This window comes from Triturus cristatus, chromosome 7, assembly GCF_964204655.1.
Source record: "Triturus cristatus chromosome 7, aTriCri1.1, whole genome shotgun sequence".
NCBI lineage: Eukaryota > Metazoa > Chordata > Amphibia > Caudata > Salamandridae > Triturus > Triturus cristatus.
Genome location: NC_140590.1, coordinates 625,650,999 through 625,673,637, shown reverse-complemented (window position 1 = coordinate 625,673,637; position 22,639 = coordinate 625,650,999). Strand labels below are relative to the sequence as shown.

General features: G+C 46.6%; 1 protein-coding gene across 1 annotated transcript in view; it reads left to right on the top strand.

The window, feature by feature from the left end:
* C7H17orf75 (chromosome 7 C17orf75 homolog) overlaps positions 1–22,639 on the top strand; it is a 236,068-nt gene that overhangs the window by 200,526 nt on the left and 12,903 nt on the right. Inside the window, exons 6-8 of the mRNA XM_085617227.1 lie at positions 4,099–4,218; positions 21,806–21,870; positions 22,321–22,457. Coding sequence (XP_085473353.1) covers positions 4,099–4,218; positions 21,806–21,870; positions 22,321–22,457 — 322 coding nt within the window. The remainder of the gene's footprint in view (positions 1–4,098; positions 4,219–21,805; positions 21,871–22,320; positions 22,458–22,639) is intronic.

Sequence of the window (22,639 nt, the reverse complement as noted above, 5' to 3'; positions counted from 1 at the left end):
CAGCTTTGTCCTTGGCATCCACGTTGGTTACAAAGCACTTCACCGCCCCTTTAACTAACAAGCATTGGCAAAGCCTGTAGCTCTCGCCTACGAAAACTGTTGGCTTTGTCAGTGCTTTTAGCCATGTTGCACAGAGGTGGGGCTGCTCTGCAACATAGTTAAAAGTTATGGAAAAAGCAATATGATGCGTCCAGCACTTGCCACGTAGTAGGTTTTTTTTTTTTTCGTATGGCGTCTTGGGAGGATAAAGCAACACAAACATATGGTTGGGCTGGAGGAGATAAAGCAACATGAACAGGTGGGTTGCGGGGGGAATGAGGCAACACGAACAAATTGGGTGCAGGGGTAAAACTGCACTAACAGCAGGGGAAAGGAACTCTGACAACGAAAATGGTACTTGAGTCACAATGAGCGAAGCGGAAGGACACTAATCAAACTAAATAAATCAGCACTTGGTCCATTCTCCAAATGAAAGATCAGGAAGGGACATCGGCAAACACTGGCCAATGAGGAGGCAACAAATACCAGTGACAATGAAGCCAACAAATGGCAAGCAATGGGCGGGCTCCAAGCCCCTTGTAGTAAACCATGCCCCTCGCAGTGACAGCTAATGTGCTGTTTGTAGGAGGGACTAAAAAATGTTGGCGGACTAGCAGTCATGTTTAAAGAGGAAATGGCACACTCTGGCTTCTACATAGATCCTTTCTCAGATTCTCAATTACTTTGTGCTAAAATCACTATATCCTTACTAGAGTCTTGGTCTGTAGGGCCCCTGGGCCAGCCACTATGTTTGATAATAGATTTGCTGAAAACCTGGGCCGGATGCTAATCTTGATAATAGGCCTGCTAAAAAACTTGGCCAGCTGCTAATTTTGAAAAATAGGTCTGCAAAATACTTCACACTCATTGCATTGCAATTCTCTCCACTAATAGTATGTGCGTAGGTGGCTTCAATATCTGGCCTGACTAACCCAGTCTCTGAGTCGTGTAATTTGTAGCATTCGACCTCTCACAGTTCATCTCAGAACCTGCTTATAGAGCTGGTTAAATACTTGACCTCCTCTTTGCAGACCTGGAAACAAACCTACTTTAATCTTGATTTGGTCTAACCATGCAGCAGTATGTTCCACTAAGTCTAGTGTGTCCTCGACACCACCAGTCTGCTCTAGCAGTGCCCTGCGTCCACGTGGACTGTTTCAATTACTATTTTACCTCAGCGCTGCATTGCAGCAGAATACATATCCAGCATGTGAGGACGCAGAGACCAGCTTTTACGTTTACATTGAGAAAAGAGGACAATACGTCCGTACCCATACATAAGGGATCAGAAACATAGCATCACAGTGGGGCAAGGGCAATACACTCCAGGATCCTGGGACGATTGGAGGTTTTTGAGATTGTATCTGAATTGCGCAAAGGTGCAAGTTTGAGGTATTAGGAGGGGTAGTTCCACAGCCCCTGCTCATGGGCAGGGAAAGACTTTTGGTGCGGGGTTCGTTCTTTGTGAATCTTATGGATTTCCAGCCAGTCGGGGTGCCTTCAGGCGCGCTGGCGATTTAACATTGAGGTAGTCTGGTGTCCTCAAGTGGAGTGCCTCATAAATCTTGCCACATACTTGAAAGACTGTTTTGGCAGTTTAAGGGTTCCATTTTATTTCTTGCTAGGTAGTGGAGATGGGATCGACCTCTTTGATTGGTGATTAGTTGAGCCACTGCATGACAAATCGCTTTGATTGGTGTAAATGTTAGTGTTGCACTACTCAGTGGTCCTACATTTTTGTTGACTAAAAAGTAAAAAGGCTGAGTAGACCTGATGGAGTTAAACCTGCAATTTTATGATGAACATACATTTCTGCAGCAGGTCCATTTAGCCTCTGCATCAAATGCTATGTTTTAACATTTCTAACAGCTCAAATAAGCATTGCCAGACATATCTGGCCTACTAATCTCTTTGTCTAGAGGCCATGCCTTATTACCAGTAATTCGTGTGCTTGGTGCTATTGATTTCCGAATGTCTTTGTTAGAAGTTTTGAATTAATTTTCTGTTTTTTTTAACAAGCTCCAGAACCAAGTGTTCTGGCAGGTTTCATACATTTAGTACACCTTATGAATAATGTGTTTCTCGATTTACCTCTGAGCTACCTGCTCCTTTGCTTTTGTTTCTTATCTTGTTGAGGATTGTTCACCCCCTGAAAGTATTCCTCGTGTACGTGTTATTGCCGTAAAGTCATTGTCCTATTCACCGTTGTCCTCTCCACCCATGGTCAACGCCAAGACGCCCGTGGCTTGGTGGGTGCAGTGCCAGGAGGCCACCTGTCCTGGGTGCTTCACAAATGCTGTTAATCAATTAATCAAAAAGGTTTCCGTGGCTTCAAAGGATAGGCGAGGTAAACAGTTGAGGGTTTTGTTAGCCAGTCCTGCGAGTGACTTCAATCTGTCTTTATCCTTTTAGACAAAACACTCCAGGTGAGATCTGTAAACTTCTAACAATCAATCCATTTTTTTCTAGTTAAACCCCTCGTTATAGACTTTGGCCTTCGTCTGTACGCTCCATTTCTATTGGCAGCTTTCGGATTTAATATCTGCAAGCTAGTGTACCTGTTTGGTAAATTCTAAGGCTTATTGTCCATCATGTATTAAGCCTAAGGATTTCTGAGCCTTAAACGCGTTGTTTTGCGTGTGTGTTCATGTAACCTAAGTTATTTTGCACCCAAGCCTAATTCTACAAGTACTTTGATCCAAAAATCAACCTGGGTTGTAAAATGTATAACACCAGTCACAGCCCTAATCCAAAACCATTGTTCCTAATCACTCCCCTCACACTAATACTGAACCTAATCCGAGATTAACCGTAAACCTTGACTTTAATGCAGTCCTAATAGAATACTTCAAATACCTAGAGCTTTGGCCGTATCCCTACACCAACCACAACACTGATATGACAAAACTGAAATCACTACTAACGAAAAATGCATACAGCTGTGTTTAATTGAGTTTCTTTATTATATTACTCGAAATAAAAACTCCCTTTCACCTGTTACTGTTCCTCATAATTGTTTCTCAGTCCTCTTTAAAGATTGATTTGCTTGCTTGTGAGTAGAACTGAGCCGTTTCCTGACCAATTGCAGAACTGTGTTCGACCACAATTTAATTGGGCTGATTTTACTGGAACACATGTATGGTAATGGTATTATTCCTGCATTATCAGATTCAGCACAGAATAGCATTGGTTGAACCGAGGTAAACTCTTACTCTCGGCCTCTTTAAACTCTCCAGGCGGCCGGGGCATGCTTTCGGGTGGTTTTGCTGTGCTGCTGCCCTCTACTGGGCACTGTCAAAAAATAATATTTAATTTATTTTTGCTGCCGGTCCTCTTCAGCTGCTTAGTTAATCGTTTGGGAGCTCTTAGCCTGATGAGCCTTTATTCCGTGGTCCTGGGATGTGTTGTTACAGCTTACCCTGTTTGTAGCCAAGCAGCCCAGGGAACTTTACCCTCGAAGGACTGGCATCTTCGAGTACACTTATTCTCATTTTTTGCATTTTGTTATTATTGTTCTAGTTATGTTTAATACAATTGGTCTAAATATTTAAATTCTTTATTTGACTGAATTTTGTTGTTAAACCACCTAATCTATTTGGGTTCTGTTATGGTTACCTTTGGCTGCGAAGGCCTACCAGCCGAATACAAGTCAAGAATTCAAAAGTGGCTTTTCCTCCTGGGTCTCTCTAATCAGGCAGTAAGTGCATTGCCGTCTCCTCTGCCCCAGTCCTTCCGTAGCCTGCCGAGCGGGCGGATTCCCTTCGATTACTAATGCATTGGCTTGTCTTGCTGCTCTCGCATTGCCCACAGCAGCTGCTGATAGGCCTGTGTTCCATCTGTGCATAGCTTGTTTGCCAGCTCCTGTGCTTTGGCTTAAGCGGTGCAACAACCAGTTCTTTTAGGGAAACCAAAAAGTCTGTTGTTCCTGTGAGTGGCGCAGTGAGAAGCCGAAACATTGTTTATTCAGTACTCTCTACTGTTTGCACGCTATATCCACTCTCGCCGTTCCCATCAGTGTGTGAACACTGCTGTTTTTAACCCTCTTTCCATTTCGCACAGATGAGTAACCTGGAGGCTTGCATCAGGCCTTACTTGAGTAGCTGGTTTGAAGATGCTGTGCTGCCCATCACGAGAGTAGTTCAACTCCTTCAAGAGGAGCTGGCCTTCTTGTTACATGCGGTGAGTATGCCTTCTCAGACACAGACTTAATATGAGATATTGTACCGGGGGTAGACCCCACCTCTCTTCTAGACGTGGCACTGCCCTTGCTGCTGTAGCGAGTTCTCTCAGTTGTAGCAAATAAGCAATATTCTGCCCATGACATGATTGCCGTGTGCTGTCTACAGCACGTGTCAGATCTGTGCAGAGAGCGCCATGTACTGTGTACAGCACGTATCAGATCTGTGTGGAGAACGCCATGTACTGTCTATAGCAGGTGTCCGATCTGCGTGGAGAGTGCTGTGTACTGTCTATAGCACGTGTTAGATCTGTGCTTATAGCGCCATGTACTGTCTATAGCCCGGTGTGTACAGTCTAAAGCACGTGTCAGATCTGCGTGGAGATTGCCGTGCACTGTCTGTAGCACGTGTAAGATGTGTGGAAAGCGCCGTTTACTGCCTATAGCACGTGTCAGATCTGTGTGGAAAGCACCATGTACTGTCTATAGCAGGTGTTAGATCTGTGTGGAGAGCTCCATGTACTGTCTATAGCAGGTGTCAGATCTGTGTGGAGAGCGCCATGTACTGTCTATAGCAGGTGTCCGATCTGCGTGGAGAGTGCCGTGTACTGTCTATAGCACGTGTTAGATCTGGGTGGAGAGTGCCGTGTACTGTCTATAGCACGTGTTAGATCTGTGCGTATAGCGCCATGTACTGTCTATAGCCAGGTGTGTACTGTCTAAAGCATGTGTCAGATCTGCGTGGAGATTGCCGTGCACGGTCTATAGCACGTGTAAGATATGTGTGGAAAGCGCCGTTTACTGCCTATAGCATGTGTCAGATCTGTGTGGAGAGTGCCATGTACTGCCTATAGCACGGGTCAGATCTGTGTGGAAAGCACCATGTACTGTCTATAGCAGGTGTTAGATCTGTGTGGAGAGCGCCATGTACTGTCTATAGCAGGTGTCAGATCTGTGTGGAGGGTGCCATGTACTGTCAATAGCAGGTGTCAGATCTGCGTGGACAGCACCATTTACTGTCTATAGCACGTGTTAGATCTATGTGGAGAGCGCCTTGTACTGTCTATAGCACGTGTTAGATCTGCATGGAGAGTGCCATGTACGGTCTATAGCACGTGTCAGATCTGTGTGGAGAGCGCCATGTATTGTCAATAGCACATGTCAGATCTGTGTGGAGTGCACCATATACTGTCTGTAGCACGTGTCAGATCTGTGTGGAGAGTGTACTTTCTATAGCACATGTCAGAACTGTGTGGGGCTCCATATTCGGCACCTTTTTTGTGTTGATGCGCCTTGTGGCTGTTGCCCGTCTCTGGCTGCACAGGCACAAGTTTGTCAGGAAAGGAAAATGCTACTTACCCAGTAGGCATCTATTCTTGGCATGTAGAGATGTAGAGTCGCATGCTGTGCATAGCCTGCCATCTAGGTCCGAGTGTTTGCACTTTGTTTTTGTTCGAAGAATTCATTTCCAGTCACGAGGTAGGTGATTCCTCCTTTCTTAGTGTGCATGGGCATCGACTCCATTTTTAGATTGTTTGCCACAGAAGGTGATAATGGAGTTAGTAAGAGATGTCCATGTATATATGTATCTAAGTAAGATGTAACTGCAACAGGTATAGGTACCCAGGGAGGCGGGTGGGCGACTCTACAGCTCTACATGCCAAGAACAGATGCCTACTGGGTAAGGTGCATTTTCCGTTCGAGGCATGTGAGATGTAGATAACATGCTGTACATAGACTATAAAGCAGTTATCTCCCAAAGCGGTGGCTAATCTGTAGCTGTTGCAGTTGTCTGAAATAGTATATGTTAATCTGCTTGGCCCACACTAGCTTGCTGTCTTGCTAACACATCTACACAATAGTGTTTTGTGAATGTGTGAGGTGTAGACCATGTTGTAGCTTCACCGAGATGCCATAGAAGCCCCTAGTTTGTGTGGAATGCGCTCTAGTGCAAATTGTTAGTGTTTTTTACGCTTTTGAATAGCATATTTGAATGCACTTGACTATCCACCTTGCAGTGCCTGATTTTGATATATGATTGCCTTTATGCGGTGGAGTAAAAACAACAAATAGTTGTTTTGTGTTGCAGAAACATTTCGTCCTTTCTATATAGTAAAGAATTGCTCTTTTCACATCTAAAGTGTGTAAAGCACGTTCTGCCACTGAATCTGGTTGAGGGAAAAAGACAGGCAACTCAACAGATTGGGTTGATATGAAAGGCAGAAATGACCTTTGGTAGAAATTTAGGGTTGGTCCAAAGAACCACTTTGTTTTTGTGTATTTGTAAGAATGGTTCTTCTATGGTTAGTGCCTGAAGGTCACCCACTCTCCTCAGAGATGTGATAGCTATGAGGAAAGCTACCTTCAAAGTGAGAAATTGTATTTCACATCCATACAATGGCTCAAAGGGTAGACCCATTAGCCTGGTGAGGACAATGTTGAGAGTCCACACTGGAGCAGGTGGAAGTCTTGGAGGAATTATTCTTTTAAGTCCCTCCATAAATGCTTTAATGACAGGCACTCTAAAAAGAGACAGATGTGGTCTGTCCTGTAGATATGTAGCTATTGCAGCAAGATGTAAACGTATGGAAGAATACGCTAAATTGGAACGCTGCAGATGTAGTAAATAGCAAATGATGTTTTGAACTGAGGCGTCCAATGGATCTATTTGATTGTTATTGCAGTATATCACAAATCGCTTCCACTCTGCTACATAGCATGCCCTTGTGGTAGGTCGTCTGGCCTCTTTGATAATATTCATGCAGTCTGGCGGAAGATTAAGGTAGCCAAACTCTTCAGATTTCAGGTGCCAGGTCGCAAGATTGAGATGGCTGGGATCTGGATGTCTTATCAGATTGGGAGTGAGGTGTAGTTTTTGGTGAGGAATTACTGAGATCTCCAACAGGGTTGTGAACCAGGGTTGGTGGGCCCATGTGGGAGCAACTAGGATTAATGTCGGGGACGCCTGTCTGAGCTTCCGAACCGCGAATGGCATGAGTGGGAGAGGCGGAAAAGCGTAGGCAAATTTCGCTGACCAATTCATCCATAGTGCATTGCCCTTGGACAATGGGTGTTTAGGTTTGTGGGGAACACATCTATGTCCGGAAAACCCCACATTTGGAAGAATGGGAGGAAAACTTGAGGGTGGAGTTACCATTCGTGGATCTGTTGTCTTTGACGACTGAGCAGATCTGCAATTCTATTGTTTACTCCTGGAAGGTGTTCTGCAAGAAGAAACATTTTGTGACGTATGGCCCATCTCCAGCTGGTGTGTGCTAGTTGTGACAGCTGGAGAGCGTGTGTCCCCCACCTGATTTTGTATGTAGTACATTGCTGTCGTATTGTCTGTAGGGCTCAGGACAGCTTTGCCTACTATATGAACTTGAAACGCTTTGAGCGCTAGAAAAATTGCTAGCAGCTCTAGGTGATTTACGTGAAGCTGCTTTTGCTGCAGGTTCCACATGCCCTGAATTGTATGCATCTGGAGATGAGCTCCCCACCAGTGAGCGACGTGTCTGCTGTTAGCACTATCTGTGGAACCGGGTCTATGAAGGACTGTCCTTTTGAAAGGGTTTGTATATTCCACCAATGCAGAGAGCGATGGGTGTGGCCATCCACCAACACTAGATCTGGTAACAGACCCTGAGCCTGGTTCCACTGACGTGCTAAGCACTCTTGAAGGGGACGCATGTGAAGTCTTGCGCAAGCAACTATTAGTTAGCAAGACGCCATCATCCCTAGTAACTGCATGAACACTGAAGCTGGCAATAAGTGTTGAGGTTGAAACTGGCAAAATAGAGTCTGCATGTTGCGGATTCTGGTTGGATTGGGGTAGGCCAAAGCTTTTTGTGAATCTGTTGTGGCTCCCAGATATGTCTGTGTGTTGGATGGCTATAGATGGGACTTGGACAGGTTTACTGTGAATCCAAGATCGCGGAGCAACTGCACTGTTTTGTGAGTGTGACGGAGACAGCTTTCTTGCGAGCTGGCTTTTATGAGCCAGTCGTCCATATTTGGAAAGACGTGAATGTGTTGTCTTCGAAGATGAGCTGCGACTACTGCCAAGCACTTGATGAAAACTCTGGGTGCGGTAGTTACTCCGAATAGGAGCACCTTGAACTGATAGTTCTGGCCTGCTACTACAAACCTGAGATATTTGCGGTGAGCAGGATGTATTGGGATATGGAAATAGGCGTCCTTTAAGTCCAGAGTGGACAGAAAGTCGCCTTGTTGAAGGAGTGGGAGCACCTGCTGGAGAGTGACCATGTTAAAGTGGTCCAACTTAATGTATAGATTTAGTTCTCTGAGGTGTAGTGTAGGCCTGAGAGAGCTGTCATTTTTGGGAATTAAAAAGTACAGGGAGTATACTCCAGTCCCTTGATGTTTTAATGGGACTGTTTCTATCGCTCCCTCCTCCAACAGAGAGAGAACTTCTTTTCTTAGAAGGGTAAGATGTTCCTGTGACGCTGCGTGTGATCTTTGAAGAATGTTTGGGGGAGTGTCTGCAAGTTCCAGGCAGTAACCATATTGGCTAATTTGTAAAGGTAGCTGAAGGAAGTCACTGTTGGTTATTTGCGGGGGAAGTGCGTGTGCGTTGCCTCTTCACTTACCATTGTTTCCTCTAAAACCTCCTCTAAAATAGCCTCTTGATGAGGGCGATTGGTTGTTGCCCTTGTAAGAGGAGAAGGGATTTTCTGTGGTAATATTTTTGGAGCAACCCCTGTAAAAGGAGACGCCCGAAAGGAACCCCTACTTGCAGGTAACTGTAAAGCCCCCATGGACTTTGCGACCTCAGTGTCCTTTTTTAGTTTTTCCCACGAGGTGTCAACTACCTGGGCCAAAGAGGTGTTCCTTAGCAAAGGGCTGATTGAGAATGGTGGCCTGTACCTCCGGTTTGAAACCTGAAATTCTCAACCATGCGTGTCTACGTAGCAGTGCGCTGGTTTTACTGTGCGCGCTGCTGTGTCTGCTGCATCTAATGCGCACTTGATGGAGGTATTGGTGAAAAGTTTGCCCTCCTCGATAAGATCATGTGCCTTAGATTTGTGCTCATCAGGCAGAAATTGCATACGTTTTTGTAGCTCATCGTAATGAGCCCTATCGTATCTGGCTAGCAAAGCCTGAGCGTTAGCAATGCTCCAGTGATTAGCTGCTTGTGTGGCTACCCTTTTGCCAGAGGCATCAATTAACTTGGACTCCTTATCAGGAGGAGGGGCCTCACCTGTGGTCTGAGTTAGCTCTCTTGCGAGCATTAGAAACAACACGAGAGTCTAAGGGCAGCTGACCCTTGATGTAGGCAGGGTCAGTAGGTGCTGGCTTATATTTCTTCTCAACCCGGGGCGTGATGATTCTTGCCCTTACAGGATCTTTAGAAACCTCATCTGTATGCTTAAGCATCCCCTTAAAGCGATACCAAAGGGGATGATGGACGGAGCATTTGAGCAAATCAAACACTCACCCCCAGTCAACTGATCTGGGTTTAATCCAACATCATTCTTTAGCTCACTCCACCACCCCAGTTCAGACATGGCCATATGCAAATCAGTCTGACCCTGTGCCTCATGGGAACACTCCAGCCCAAACTGCCAATCTATGTCTACCCTGGACCGGAAACAAGCATCCCGGGACCGGTTTCTGGCTAATCAGCCGTCATCAGCCGGGCTATGTTGAATCCAGTGGCAAAGTGAGCAAGGGACCCACATCTGGGCATACCCTGCCAACTAGGGTGAACAAAGCAAAACCAAAGGGGATGATGGACGGAGCATTTGAGCAAATCAAACACTCACCCCCAGTCAACTGATCTGGGTTTAATCCATCACCGTTCTTTAGCCCACTCTGCCACCCCAGTTCAGAGATGGCCATATGAAAATCAGTCTGACCCTGTGCCTCATGAGAACAGTCCAGCCCGAACTGCCAAGCCATGTCTTCCCTGGACCGGAAACAAGCATCCTGGGACCGGTTTCGGATTCATAACCTTCATCAGCCAGGCTATGTTGAGTCCAGTGGCAAAGTGAGCAAGGGACCCACGTCTGGGCATACCCTGCCAGCTTAGGGCGAACAAAGCGATACCAAAGGGGATGATGGACGGAACGTTTGAGCATCCCCTTAAGCATTGCTAGTGTATGTGTAGTGTTTTGAGTGGAGGTTAAGGTCTCAAACAAGAAATCCTCCTCTAAAGCCTCCTTATGTAGTTCCCCCCCATGGTAATGAGCAGCCCTATTAAGAAGCTCAATGTTGCCTATATTGTCATCAGGTGGTGATGGCCAGGACGGGTTTAAGTCCGGGTCAGGGTCAGTATCTGTGTGTGGATCAGTATTATAATCCTCCCATGGGTCAACATCTTGTGGCCTGTCCTCATCTGCATCCCCATCCTCCTGTGGGTCAGGTGATGGTGGTGAATTAGTGGGTGTGATGAGTAATTTACAATTAGTAGGTGAAGGAGGTGGCGCATAAGGTAGTGAAGGGTTTGTACCCACATTCCTTTACTTCAGGGCATATGGTGCTCATCCTGTTGGCCCAATTTCCTTTTTTCAGGCAATTTGGCATGAATTTGTCCAGTATCTGGGTTAATAACTAGTTCTTTTCGTTTCGGATCCGAAGGTAGAACATCAGACCGAGGCTCTTTTGTCGGAGTCTTTTTATCATTACCTGCAGTTTTTGGCATCAAATGTTTTGGCTCTGAACTCTTCCGTACCGAAGATTTAGGCTTTGACAAAGATGGAACGTGGACGAGGACGTGCTTGGAATTCGGCGCAGAGGATTTCGGCTTGGCACTGGCATGGGGCCGACTCGAGCCTGAGCCGGAAGGCTTTTCTTTGTGTCTCGGCAGCTGGCCCGCGGGCGGGGAGCTCAAAACTTTTTCTCTGTGCCGACCTCGGCCTGCAGGCAGATGAAGGACCTGAGCCTTTTTTGTCTTTGGTTGTTGGGGCAAGAGGGTTTCTGTACTCACGGTACACTGACCCGGTGTAACTTGCTCCTGTCTTCCATGTCGGAGTCGGCCTTGGACATGAAGACATGTTCTTTTTCCTCTTCTCCTTCAGCCTGTGTTTCTTCTTGGTTGGAATCTTCACCGAAGATGTCCAGTGCAGAGCCGCCGTGGTGTTCTCATGATGTCGAGCCCGACGGTCACAAAGCATCTTTCTCGTCGTGTTCCAGGGACAAACGGAGATTGCACACTTCGTGCAGGTCGGTGAGCGGAAACTTGGCGCGACACCCGGGGCAGAGCTTGAGTGGAGTATGTTCCATCGACTGCTAGCGAGCCCGGTGCATGTATGCCCAATGGCCCTCCATGAGTTTTCTGATGGAAAAACTTTAAGTGGAAACGATACGCAGAGAATGGGAAACGCGATCGAGGAACAATACCGTCGAGGGTAGTGGATTACGCGTCAAAGGGAACCCAAGAAATGGTGCCGAAATGGAGCACAGTAATTCACATCCATACCCGATGACGGAACAAATCAATCTAACAATGGAGTCGATGCCCATGCGCACTACCACCGAAAGGAGGAGTCGCCTACCTTGTGACTGGAAAAGACTTCTTCGAACAAAAACAAAGTGCAAACATCCGGACCCAACACTAGATGGCAGGCTATGCACAGCATGTGATCTATAGCTCACATGCCTCGAACATATTAGTTTTTACACAAAACACAATTTCAGCTAGGCGAGTGGAGACTACTCGGCGTATGAAGTTATCTAACAAATCTACTCCTATGTGTCTCTCTTCCCAACTAAAATTGGATGGTGATAATTCAAAAATATACATATTAGAAATATAAATATCCCCTTCATACATTGTAGTACACATTGCTGTTATTTTCCTCTTGTGGCATTTGCCATATATTTTTAGTGTCATGGCTGTGACACCACTGTGGAAAATAATCCTGGCCCCACTGGCCTTTTACATGGTGTCGGCCAGAAGGATGGCCCTGGCTTGTTTCTCACTTGTGTTTGTTAAAAGCCCAAAAGCACACACATGGTATTACAAACATTCACAATCTTTGTAATGAGAGGCAGGACTTCTTTTGCAACCAGTGTGTATTGCAGAGAGAGGTGGCCTGTCTCGGATTTCCTCTCTTCCCACGGGAAGCATATAGGAAGTAATTTAGATCCACGTCTGATGAATGCGCATGGATCCCACCTTCCCAATCTCTGACTGGTGAAGAGACTTGGCATTGTTGGGCATCTTCCACTCGTCGGTTGATGCTGCACCCAGGACGTTGAGTGGAATAAACTTCTAGCCTCATGAAGCTACTGCTTGAGTTTTTCTTTATTTGTACTGTTAAGTTTCATTATCTGAAATGAGGTTCACCTGATTGGAGAATATAATTGAATACAAAGCCCCTTCTTCCCCTAGGTATGACATAGTGCATACATTTGCAGATCATGGAGCTATCCCCTCTGGAAAAACTTAGATCCTAAGGATACACCCTGAATGTAGACCCTCTGGACAACACTGTTGCTACATTGTTGTAGATGTTTACTTTTTACATTGCTTGTAATACGGCTGCCGTATGACTCCCCGAGGGTCCTTATAAGCGTGGGGCAATAGGGAAAATTATTGAACGTTGTTAATGGATGGCAGATTGAACAAGGACACAAACCGTTATTATTTAATGCTAGACACCTATTGTACAGAATAAAGACAAACATTGATTACCGCTGAGATTGGTTTAAGGGCCCAGATGATGGTTAACTGAGTCATTTTGAATTTTACCCTGTTCTCATCTGGGACAGCTTTTGAAATGTAATGTGTAAGTACTGATATGAAGCCTGATGTTGTGTTGAACTGTCTATTGCTCTTGTCAACATATGTATATTTTTGAACAGAAATGGCATTAAAGACACATTAAAAAAAAGTATCAATATCTGAGGTGTACTGATTCGATCCAATTCATTCCGTCTAAACATTGACAGCGTGAAAACCCTGTTTGTAATTCATCTCCGGCCTTGTACTAGCCAAACATGTTAGATGCTTTGGCAGATCAGCAGCTTCCTTGACCTTGCTGCATGTGCGCTGCCCAGCTCCATGTTTCTACCTTCTACACCATGGTTTAACAGTGGAGGCGATTGTAGTTTATGATTTTTTCTCTTATAGCAAGGATCCCTTAGACACTGGCTATAGTACTATAACCAGACCTGTTTTAGTGCTAGCACCTATTTACAATGGTTCACAGCCACACTCCCTTCCAGTTCTCTACTGGGCTGTGCTGTGCTTGCAGTTCGTGAAAATACAATATCCACTAGTTATTTCTCATAATTTGCACATATATTCAGGTCTAGAGCAAACATTCAGGTGGCGGTTCTTCAAGTGCAGTTTGCCCCACCAAGGTTTTGTAAAGGAGGAGTTTGTTCTGTCGCACTAAGTGCTGCCACTAATTATGTATTTTCCTCCTGCAGTTGTTATGGAAATTTGTGCAAGTGATCTGTTGTATGAGCAGCCTCTTCCTCTGTCTACATTTAGAACTGTGACTTGAGGAGTGAGGGAGGCGGAAATGTGCATTAGCACATGGAACCTTTCATAAACTTTACTCCACTGGGAAAATATTTTAACATCTACAGACGTCCCTTCCACTATATGTCCTTAAGATATGGAAGGGGGGAGTGATATTCTCTTGAATGAAAGTGAACAGAACCACCCCACATTTTTCTTGCAAGTACACCCAATTACACGATTGTTACATAGATGGATAAGATTGGCTGAAGTTTGTGGCGCCCCTGTCAATGGTCACACAGTATCGGTCACAACTGGGCTACAAATATATTTTCAGTTTTTATCTTCCTGGGTTTCAAGACCTGGCACCACTCCAGACACTCAAACAGGTATGTGCTTGTTTTTTTCCTTCAATAAACTTTATTAAACCGTATTTGTTTCCTGTGGATTCTATTTTTATTTCTCTTATGTAATTCATTGGAAGTCCTCCTTTAGTTCCATTGTAATACACAATTCCCAATGCATTTCCAACTGAAGGCTCCTCGTCAGGGGGAAATACATGTTCGAGGCATATGAGCTGCAGATTACACACTATGCATAGATCGCCATCTGGTGTTGGGCCCGGATGTTTGCACTTGTTTTTGTCTTGGAAATTCTTTGGAAGTCACAAGGTAGGTGACTCCTCCTTTGGATCATAGTGCGCATGGGCATCGGCTCCATCCTCAGATTGGTTTTTTCTGCCATCGGGCTCGGATGTGTTTCTCGTGCTCCAGTTCGGAACCGTTACCGGTTTTCTCTTTCGACGCGCAATCCTTCCATTTTCGACGGTATTGTCTCGCTCATGTTTTCCCAATCCACGCGACTCTCAACAACTTCGAAGTCTTCGATTCCGGCCGTCGACGAAGGGCTTCGGGCCTACCTGGGCCTCATCTTCTGGCTCATGGAAAGGACGCCATTCAAAAAGTGTCCTCAATGTGGGTCGAAGTTTCCCCACATCGACCTGCATGATGTGTGCAACCTCTGCCTCTCACCGGAGCACGAGGCCAGAGACTGTCCAGCTTGCGCCTCCTTCGCTCCAAGAAGACGATTCGGGACCGACTAGCTAGAAGAACAATGGCTCGCTCGTCATCTTTGATCCCCGACAACATCTTCCAAGAAGGCGTCGATGTGCCACAGCAGGGGCGGGTCGAAGAAGGCCTCATCAGCGCCTCCGAAGTAGATGACTCCGACGTCGATGACATCACTCCAGCACAGAGGGCCGTGAGTACAGACGTCGACCCCAACCCCCCCTCAACACCATCAAAAAAGGCTTCGGTCCCACCTTCACCTTCGGGCCCAGGTGCACACCGAGAGACTGCTTCCCATGCCCCGCCTTCGGGCCCGGTAAAGAAGCCTACTAAGCCTTCAGGTGACTCTGGCTCGAGTCAACCTACCCTCTGTGCCGAAAAACATACACAGGCACCGAAAAAGAAGCCGTCCTCTTCCTCATCCACGCCGAGCGCTGCTTCGACATCCAAGCACTCGGCGTCGAAGACTGGCACCGGCTCCTCGAAACCGACAACACACTCGGAGCCGACCAAAAAACTGCCACCAAAGGGCCCCGACTCCCTTGCTTCGAAGCCGAAAAAGACCTCGGAACCGAGGAAACAGGTTCCATCGGCCAAAGACACTGCAAAACTGCATGGTTCCAAACCCAGAACCGCTACCGAGTCGGCGCCGAAAAAGCCTACGTCACCAACACTGTCGGCACCGAAGGATCTGCCTCCCACAGAAGAGCTGTTTCGCCCAGATCCTACCCAAAAAACTCTTGTGAAGGATCCTAAGACTGGTCACTTAATGCTTAGCATCAAGAAGAGACCCATAGATACGCCTGCACCGACTCCACCGCCTAAAAATAGAGACATTGCTACCTCTCCATTAAGGATCCCTTCTCCTCTTCCTCCTCCTCCTCCTCATCCCCATCCCCCACCACCCCGCTCTCCTACACCATCACCTACTCCAGTAGATGATGATGATGACACCTCAGATGATGCAGGGGGAGGTGCGGACGATCAACCCCTAGGGGACCCTACCCCTACTGGCTCCCCAGACACCTGGAATGATTATAGTATCCCAGACGTCCCTTACACCCCACAAGACGACATCTATCCCTCCAGGCCTTCCCCTCCAGAGGACAATATCTGCTTCAACAAGCTCCTCTACAGAGCTGCCCAGTACCACGGGGTTGCCCTTCATACAGACCCCGTGGAGTAAGATTTTCTTATGGACACTTTTGACACCACACAAAGGTCCACCTCAATGTTACCCATGCTTAAAGGGATCATTACAAAAACCAAAGGAAATGATGGACGGAGTGTTGAACAATGCAAGCACTCACCCCCCAGTCAACTGATCTGGGTTTAATCCATCACCGTTCTTTAGCCCACTCTGCCACCCCAGTTCAGACATGGCCATATGCAAATCAGTCTGACCCTGTGCCTCATGGGAACAGTCCAGCCCGAACTGCCAAGCCATGTCTTCCCTGGACCGGAAACAAGCTTCCTAGGACCGGTTTCTGGCATTTCAGCTGTCTTCAGCCAGGCTTGCTTGAATCCAGTGGCAAAGTGAGCAAGGGACTCACGTCTGAGCATACCCTGCCAACTTATGGCGAACAAAGCAAAAACCAAAGGAAATGATGGACGGAGTGTTGAACAATGCAAGCACTCACCCCCAGTCAACTGATCTGGGTTTAATCCATCACCGTTCTTTAGCCCACTCTGCCACCCCAGTTCAGACATGGCCATATGCAAATCAGTCTGACCCTGTGCCTCATGGGAACAGTCCAGCCCGAACTGCCAAGCCATGTCTTCCCTGGACCGGAATCAAGCTTCCTAGGACCGGTTTCTGGCATTTCAGCCGTCTTCAGCCAGGCTTGCTTGAATCCAGTGGCAAAGTGAGCAAGGGACTAACGTCTGAGCATACCCTGCCAACTTATGGCGAATAAAGCAAAAACCAAAGGAAATGATGGACGGAGTGTTGAACAATGCAAGCACTCACCCCCAGTCAATTGATCTGGGTTTAATCCATCACCGTTCTTTAGCCCACTCTGCCACCCCAGTTCAGACATGGCCATATGCAAATCAGTCTGACCCTGTGCCTCATGGGAACAGTCCAGCCCGAACTGCCAAGCCATGTCTTCCCTGGACCGGAAACAAGCTTCCTAGGACCGGTTTCTGGCATTTCAGCCGTCTTCAGCCAGGCTTGCTTGAATCCAGTGGCAAAGTGAGCAAGGGACTCACGTCTGAGCATACCCCATATCAAAATCTGGGATAGCTAGGTGGATTCTCAAATGCATACAAATTTGCTACCACAAAGCAAAACGTACATTATCGGTTCCTCCTAAAGCCCACTCTACACGAAAGACGGTCTTCAATGGCATTTTTAGGGAACATTCCCTTAGGCGATATCTGCAGAGCAGCTACATGGTCTACACCACACACATTCACAAAACACTATTGTGTAGATGTGCAAACTAAACAACCGGTGTAGGAAGGTGGATATCTGACTATGGTTACCCCCAACTTTTTGCCTAGTGTCTAGCTGGTTTTTCGACTTAGTTGGCCTGAGATCCTGCCATTCAGGGTCTCAGGCTGTCTGCTCTCTCTTTAAAATGGACTCCATGTACCCTAGGTACATTCCCAATTGGTAAGGATCACCTTATTGGACCCTGTACAGTGTACCCTAGGTACCCAGGGCATAGGTGTACCCTAGGCCTCCCAGGGGCTGCAGCATGTATTATGCCACCCCTGGTCTGGCCTTCCAATCAGACACAACTGGCTGATCACTCAGTTGGGGCAAGGTCGTGTAATCACCCCTTGCTTAGATATAGTATGCCTATATCTACCCTTATATATAGACACATGTGTACCTATCAGTCACTCCTATGGCAGGCCTTAACAATCCTGGAGGCAGAGTGCTTGGTAACATGTGAGATGGTGCTCTAGCATGAGCTGAGCCTGTCTGCAGCTTTCGGAACCATGTCCTTATAGCTGTTCTATGATATAGCCTACCATATACTCTTAAAGTGCCTTATAATCTTAAACGGTTATGGTAACTATGGTTTGGCTGTATCAAAACATGTCGTGTAAGGTGTCTAACACTTTGGAATAATACCCCCATACCATTCCTGGTGATGAGGATATTATTCCTCCCTTCTAGAGGGAGAGACATGTTAAAATCCTACTTTGCTGTTTAACTCTAACCAAAGCCTCAGCATCACAAAATGGATGCTGCTGCCACAGACACAAGTCTGACCTCCTGCTGCTGGGAGTGATCCCGGCCAGGGAGGCTTGGACAATAGGTTTCCTGCTTGGGGAGGTGCTAGCACCTCCCCAGACAGACTTTAGTGTATTGGGGCAGGGAGGGCTGAAAGGAATGAGACATGCCTGGGGCACACAAGGTGTCCCATGCATAGTCCAGTTCAAACCGGTGCTGGGGCACACCAGCCCCAGTCCTGGCGCGAAACTGGACAAAGGGAAGGGGGTGTAACCACCCCCCTCCCAGGTCCCACCCATAAGGCGTGACCTAGCAGGTATCCCAGCCCCCCAGATTAGTATAAGAGTGGGAGTTGGGCCTCAAGACTTTAGATTATCCTGAACCTGCAACTTGAACAGAAACTCTGGACCTTCGACATTCGACGAAAGAAGAAGACTGAAGAATCTCCCTTGTGGCCAAGGAGTGGCTACCCTGTGCAAACAGGCACCATCAAGAGACTACCCTTTGCTTTGCTGAAGTTCTACGAGGGACCGACTGCAGAGCCCGACCAGAGCCTTGACTTCCAGACTTCTCCGACCCTGATCCACATCCACAGCCGTGCTGAGATCCGTGGAGGCGACGAGAGACGTGGGACCGGCTACCTGGGAAAAGTGGCTAGTATCTTCAAGCGCAGCTTCTGAGGCACCCTCGAAGTTGTGCACCGGGGATTGAGAAGCCCCAACCCCAAGCATCATCTGCACCGAAGATCAGCCCCCCACACTCCACGAGTCCTGCGTGGGGCCCTTCTGCATTTTCCTGCTTGCCACGTAGGTCCGGTTGCTTGCCCGCTGGCTAGTGGCCTTTGTGACGACGCATCCCGAAATCTTCACCGCTGGTTTGACTCCTCCAGACTGGCTCCTGCTTCTTTGAAAAAGAGAAGCACCCCAGACCTTCCTGGTCTGCACCAGAAGCAAGTCCTCCGTTCTTCGTGGGTTCCGCTTGCCAAGGCTTGGTGAGTCCTAGTCCAACTTCGACGCCGCCGACAGCAAGAGCCTTCGTGGGACAGCTCGCCTCCTGGTCCTGGTCGTCCTCGACGTTCCCTGGTCCTCGTGGCTGCAGCGACAAGCTTCACCTTCACCTGCAATCTTCACGACATTGCCTGGTTCCTTCCTGGTTCCACGTGGTCACTGGCTAGTGACCTTGACTCTGTCCCCTCTGCTTGCAGGTATCCTTTCTTCCTGATCCCAGCCTTGGGATCCACCGGACACTCTTCACTGACTGCCTGTCAGCATCTTTCTTCAGGCATCCATAGGAGTCGACGACGAAACCCGACGCAACTTCACACCTATGCACCCGCAGCCTGTGGGCTAGGTAACTGGGGTACTCCGGTGCTCATCAGGGTAGTGACTATCCTAGTGTCTAGTTTTCCAGTCTCGACTTCCTAGCTACTCCGGAAGTGTCCTAAATCTATTTAATTCAAAACTGTACTATTTCTATCGATTATACGCATTACGCGTGAGTGTTTCCACTCTGCACCTGAATCCCGTGGGCCTCCCACTTCCTAACCTTTGGTAGTATAGTGTAGCCCCAGCGATTCCCTAGGCCTAGGCCTATCCTATTTCCGTGACAGTGGTCCTTATACCACTTACTTAGTATATGGTTTGCGTGGCCCCTAGGGCCTAACTATTACTTACCTGTGTGACTTAATGTATGCTTAAATAAGACTGTGTTGTACTTACCTCTAATCTCATAAAGAGTGCTGAGGGTTTGTCTAGAATAAATACACTTTATTTTGATATATATCTGTTGTGGTGTCCTTTCATTTGGTATTCAAGGGATTATATATGGTATAACAGCTGGCTTCACATGCCATTCAGAGTTTAGCCTAAGACTGCTCTTGTCCATGCTACCACTAGGATAGCTGGTCTATAAGGTTGACTTTACAACCAATCACCATAAGGGTTGTTTGGACTGATATAAGGTGTACACTACAACTAGTGATATCATACATCAGGCCAACTTCTCACAACCGGCTCGTGTGGGCCAAGCTGTACTCAAAACACTATTTCAAACTGCTGCAACAGATACTGGTGGTCGCCACTAGGAGGGGATACTGCTATACAATCTATGCATAATGTGTAATCTGCAGCTCATATGCCTCGAACGGAATATGCTACTTACCAGTATGCATCTGTTCTTGGCATGTAGAGCTGCAGATCTACACACGCCCACCCGCCTCCCCGGCTACCTTTATCTGTTAAAGTATTATCTTATTTAGATACAGCATACATGAGCATCTTTCCTGTTTCTTACAAAACTCCATTTCCCTGCTGGCGAAAAACAATCTGAGGATGAAGCCGATGCCCATGCGCACTATGATCCAAAGGAGGAGTCATCTACCTTGTGACTTCCAAAGACTTTCCAAGACAAAAACAAGTGCAAACATCCGGGCCCAACACCAGATAGCGATCAATGCATAGTGTGTAGATCTGCAGCTCTACATGCCAATAACAGATGCATACTGGTAAGTAGCATATTCCTTTTCTGCTCTTGAATTATTGAATTGCATTTTTTTTTACAGATTGAGATAAGCATTCTTATTTCCCTCTGATAAAGAAAATTCCAAAATTATACTATTTTTCTAAGGTATTTGCTGTATCCGATACATTTGGGTTAAAGTTTTTACAGCAGCTATTGGGAAAACTACAGATACCAGTGAGGGTCTCTCTCATGCTCAATACATATTTTAACACCATATAAAAATCCTTTAAAATGTTGGGGGGGTGGGGATGCAGAGCCGAGAGCACTAGCAGGATGCAGGTATGTTGCACTGTCAGCAGGAAGAATTAAGACGGTGTCCTGCCTCTATAAGGCAATACGGAGGGATATGCAAAAACCGCTGGAGTGCTTGCGAACACAGTGTGAGGAGGACCTCGGCAAACAAATACCTGAGAAAGACTGGAACAAAATCCTAGAACGCACCCCGAAAATATCTATAAATGCGCAATTTAAATTAATCAACTATTATGTGCTGCATAGGGCATATTTAACGCCGGTTCGCATCAGGAGGTACTTTGGTGCGGACTCTGCGGCCTGCCCGAGGTGCGGAGAGAGAGAGGCACACATACTATATATGTTCTGGAGCTGCCCACCACTGCAAACATTCTGGGGGGAAATTAGACAAGTAATAGGTGACCTGATTGACACAGACCCCAGAACATGTAATCTTAGGGTGGTTCCCTCACACAGCCAAAAATAAGGTGACGGGAAAGTTTCAAGACCTCGCTTATATTTTAGCCAAGCGGGAGATAGCCAGGAACTGGAAAGCGCCGGGTGGGCCAAGACTCGCCACCTGGAGAAAGGAGCTTGAGAGATGGGCAGGGGCGGAGGGGAGACTGCTACTCCGAGAGGCCAGCCGGGGAATAGGTAAGATAGAAAGGACCAGGGTGTGGGAGGACCTCGTGGGAGAACTAGTGGCAGCTGACACAGACTGTCTCAGCGAGGCGGGTCCCCGAGAGCAGCTGAACCAGACCCAGACGGCAGGCAAGAGGGACAACTGGCTTCACACTGCTAGAGGATACAGTTAGTTAGCACACGGTTTTTAGAGACCTTTCACCCAACCACCTCTCACCATGTACTTACCATACTTCACTTACTAGCCAGCAACTCAAGGGGGGAGGGGGGATAGTTCTGTTGATAAAGGGTTACTGACGTTGGCACACTAAAGATTGTTACAGACAAGAAATGTACACCAGGAATCTGCTAAGAATGTACGACTGAATGTATGTATTGACAATATACAAATGCCAATTAAATATGGTTTAAAAAAAAAAATCCTTTAAAATGTTGTCTTGTTTCGTAAACAAGCAGAATTAAGAAATTAACCAACTTCATGATGTGATTTTTTAAATTTTTTATACCAGGCTTTAAGCTCAACTCCGGTTGAAGTGAAGGAATCAAATGATCAAACAAAGAAAGACATTGCCAGGTATATAATAATATTCTTTTCTGGTGCTAAATGACAGTAGTCTTTTATTGCAATAAATCTTCATTAACCGATCCACATACCATGTGCACACACACTTTTAGAATTTGTGCAAATCTCTGCTCCAACACTTGACAGGGAACTTTGAGATCCTGGACAGATCACTTAATCTCCCTGTACCTCACATTTGTAAATACATGAAGTATAATTCGATTATAAAAATATTTGAAAGGTGAGGAAATTGTACAATTCAAGACGTGCTATTCCCACTTGATGTATATGACTTGTTATTGCCTCCCAACCCCTTCTTCCTTTAATCTGTAGTGCTCTGTTGCTTTCCAGCAAGGTTCATGATATAGCAGTTCCAATACTTACACACCTTGGCACGGTCTTCTCTAACCTAGGTCAGGCTCAAAATATGATTAGTCTGTAAAATCCTGTTTTTCTTACTAGGTTTCAAAGTGCTGCCAGTCTCGAAGGCCTGGTCCAGGAAGGTACAATGGCATCACTGTGCATAGCCATGACCGAAGAACCACAAAAATCCCTTGTAATTGACTGCAGTGGCCCACGCCCTCACTTTCACAATGCAGGTAAAGGTGTCCTGGGTTACAAATTAAGATAATGTAAAACCCCAAAGAGCCATCTTCCTTTCCTAGCTGCAGTTTTGGAATACAATAGGAATGGAAACTGCTGCATACCAGCATAAAACCGATCTGAAAGGGACATGTGATGCTCCTTTTCTATGCTCGCCAGACAAGATTCGCTGAACATT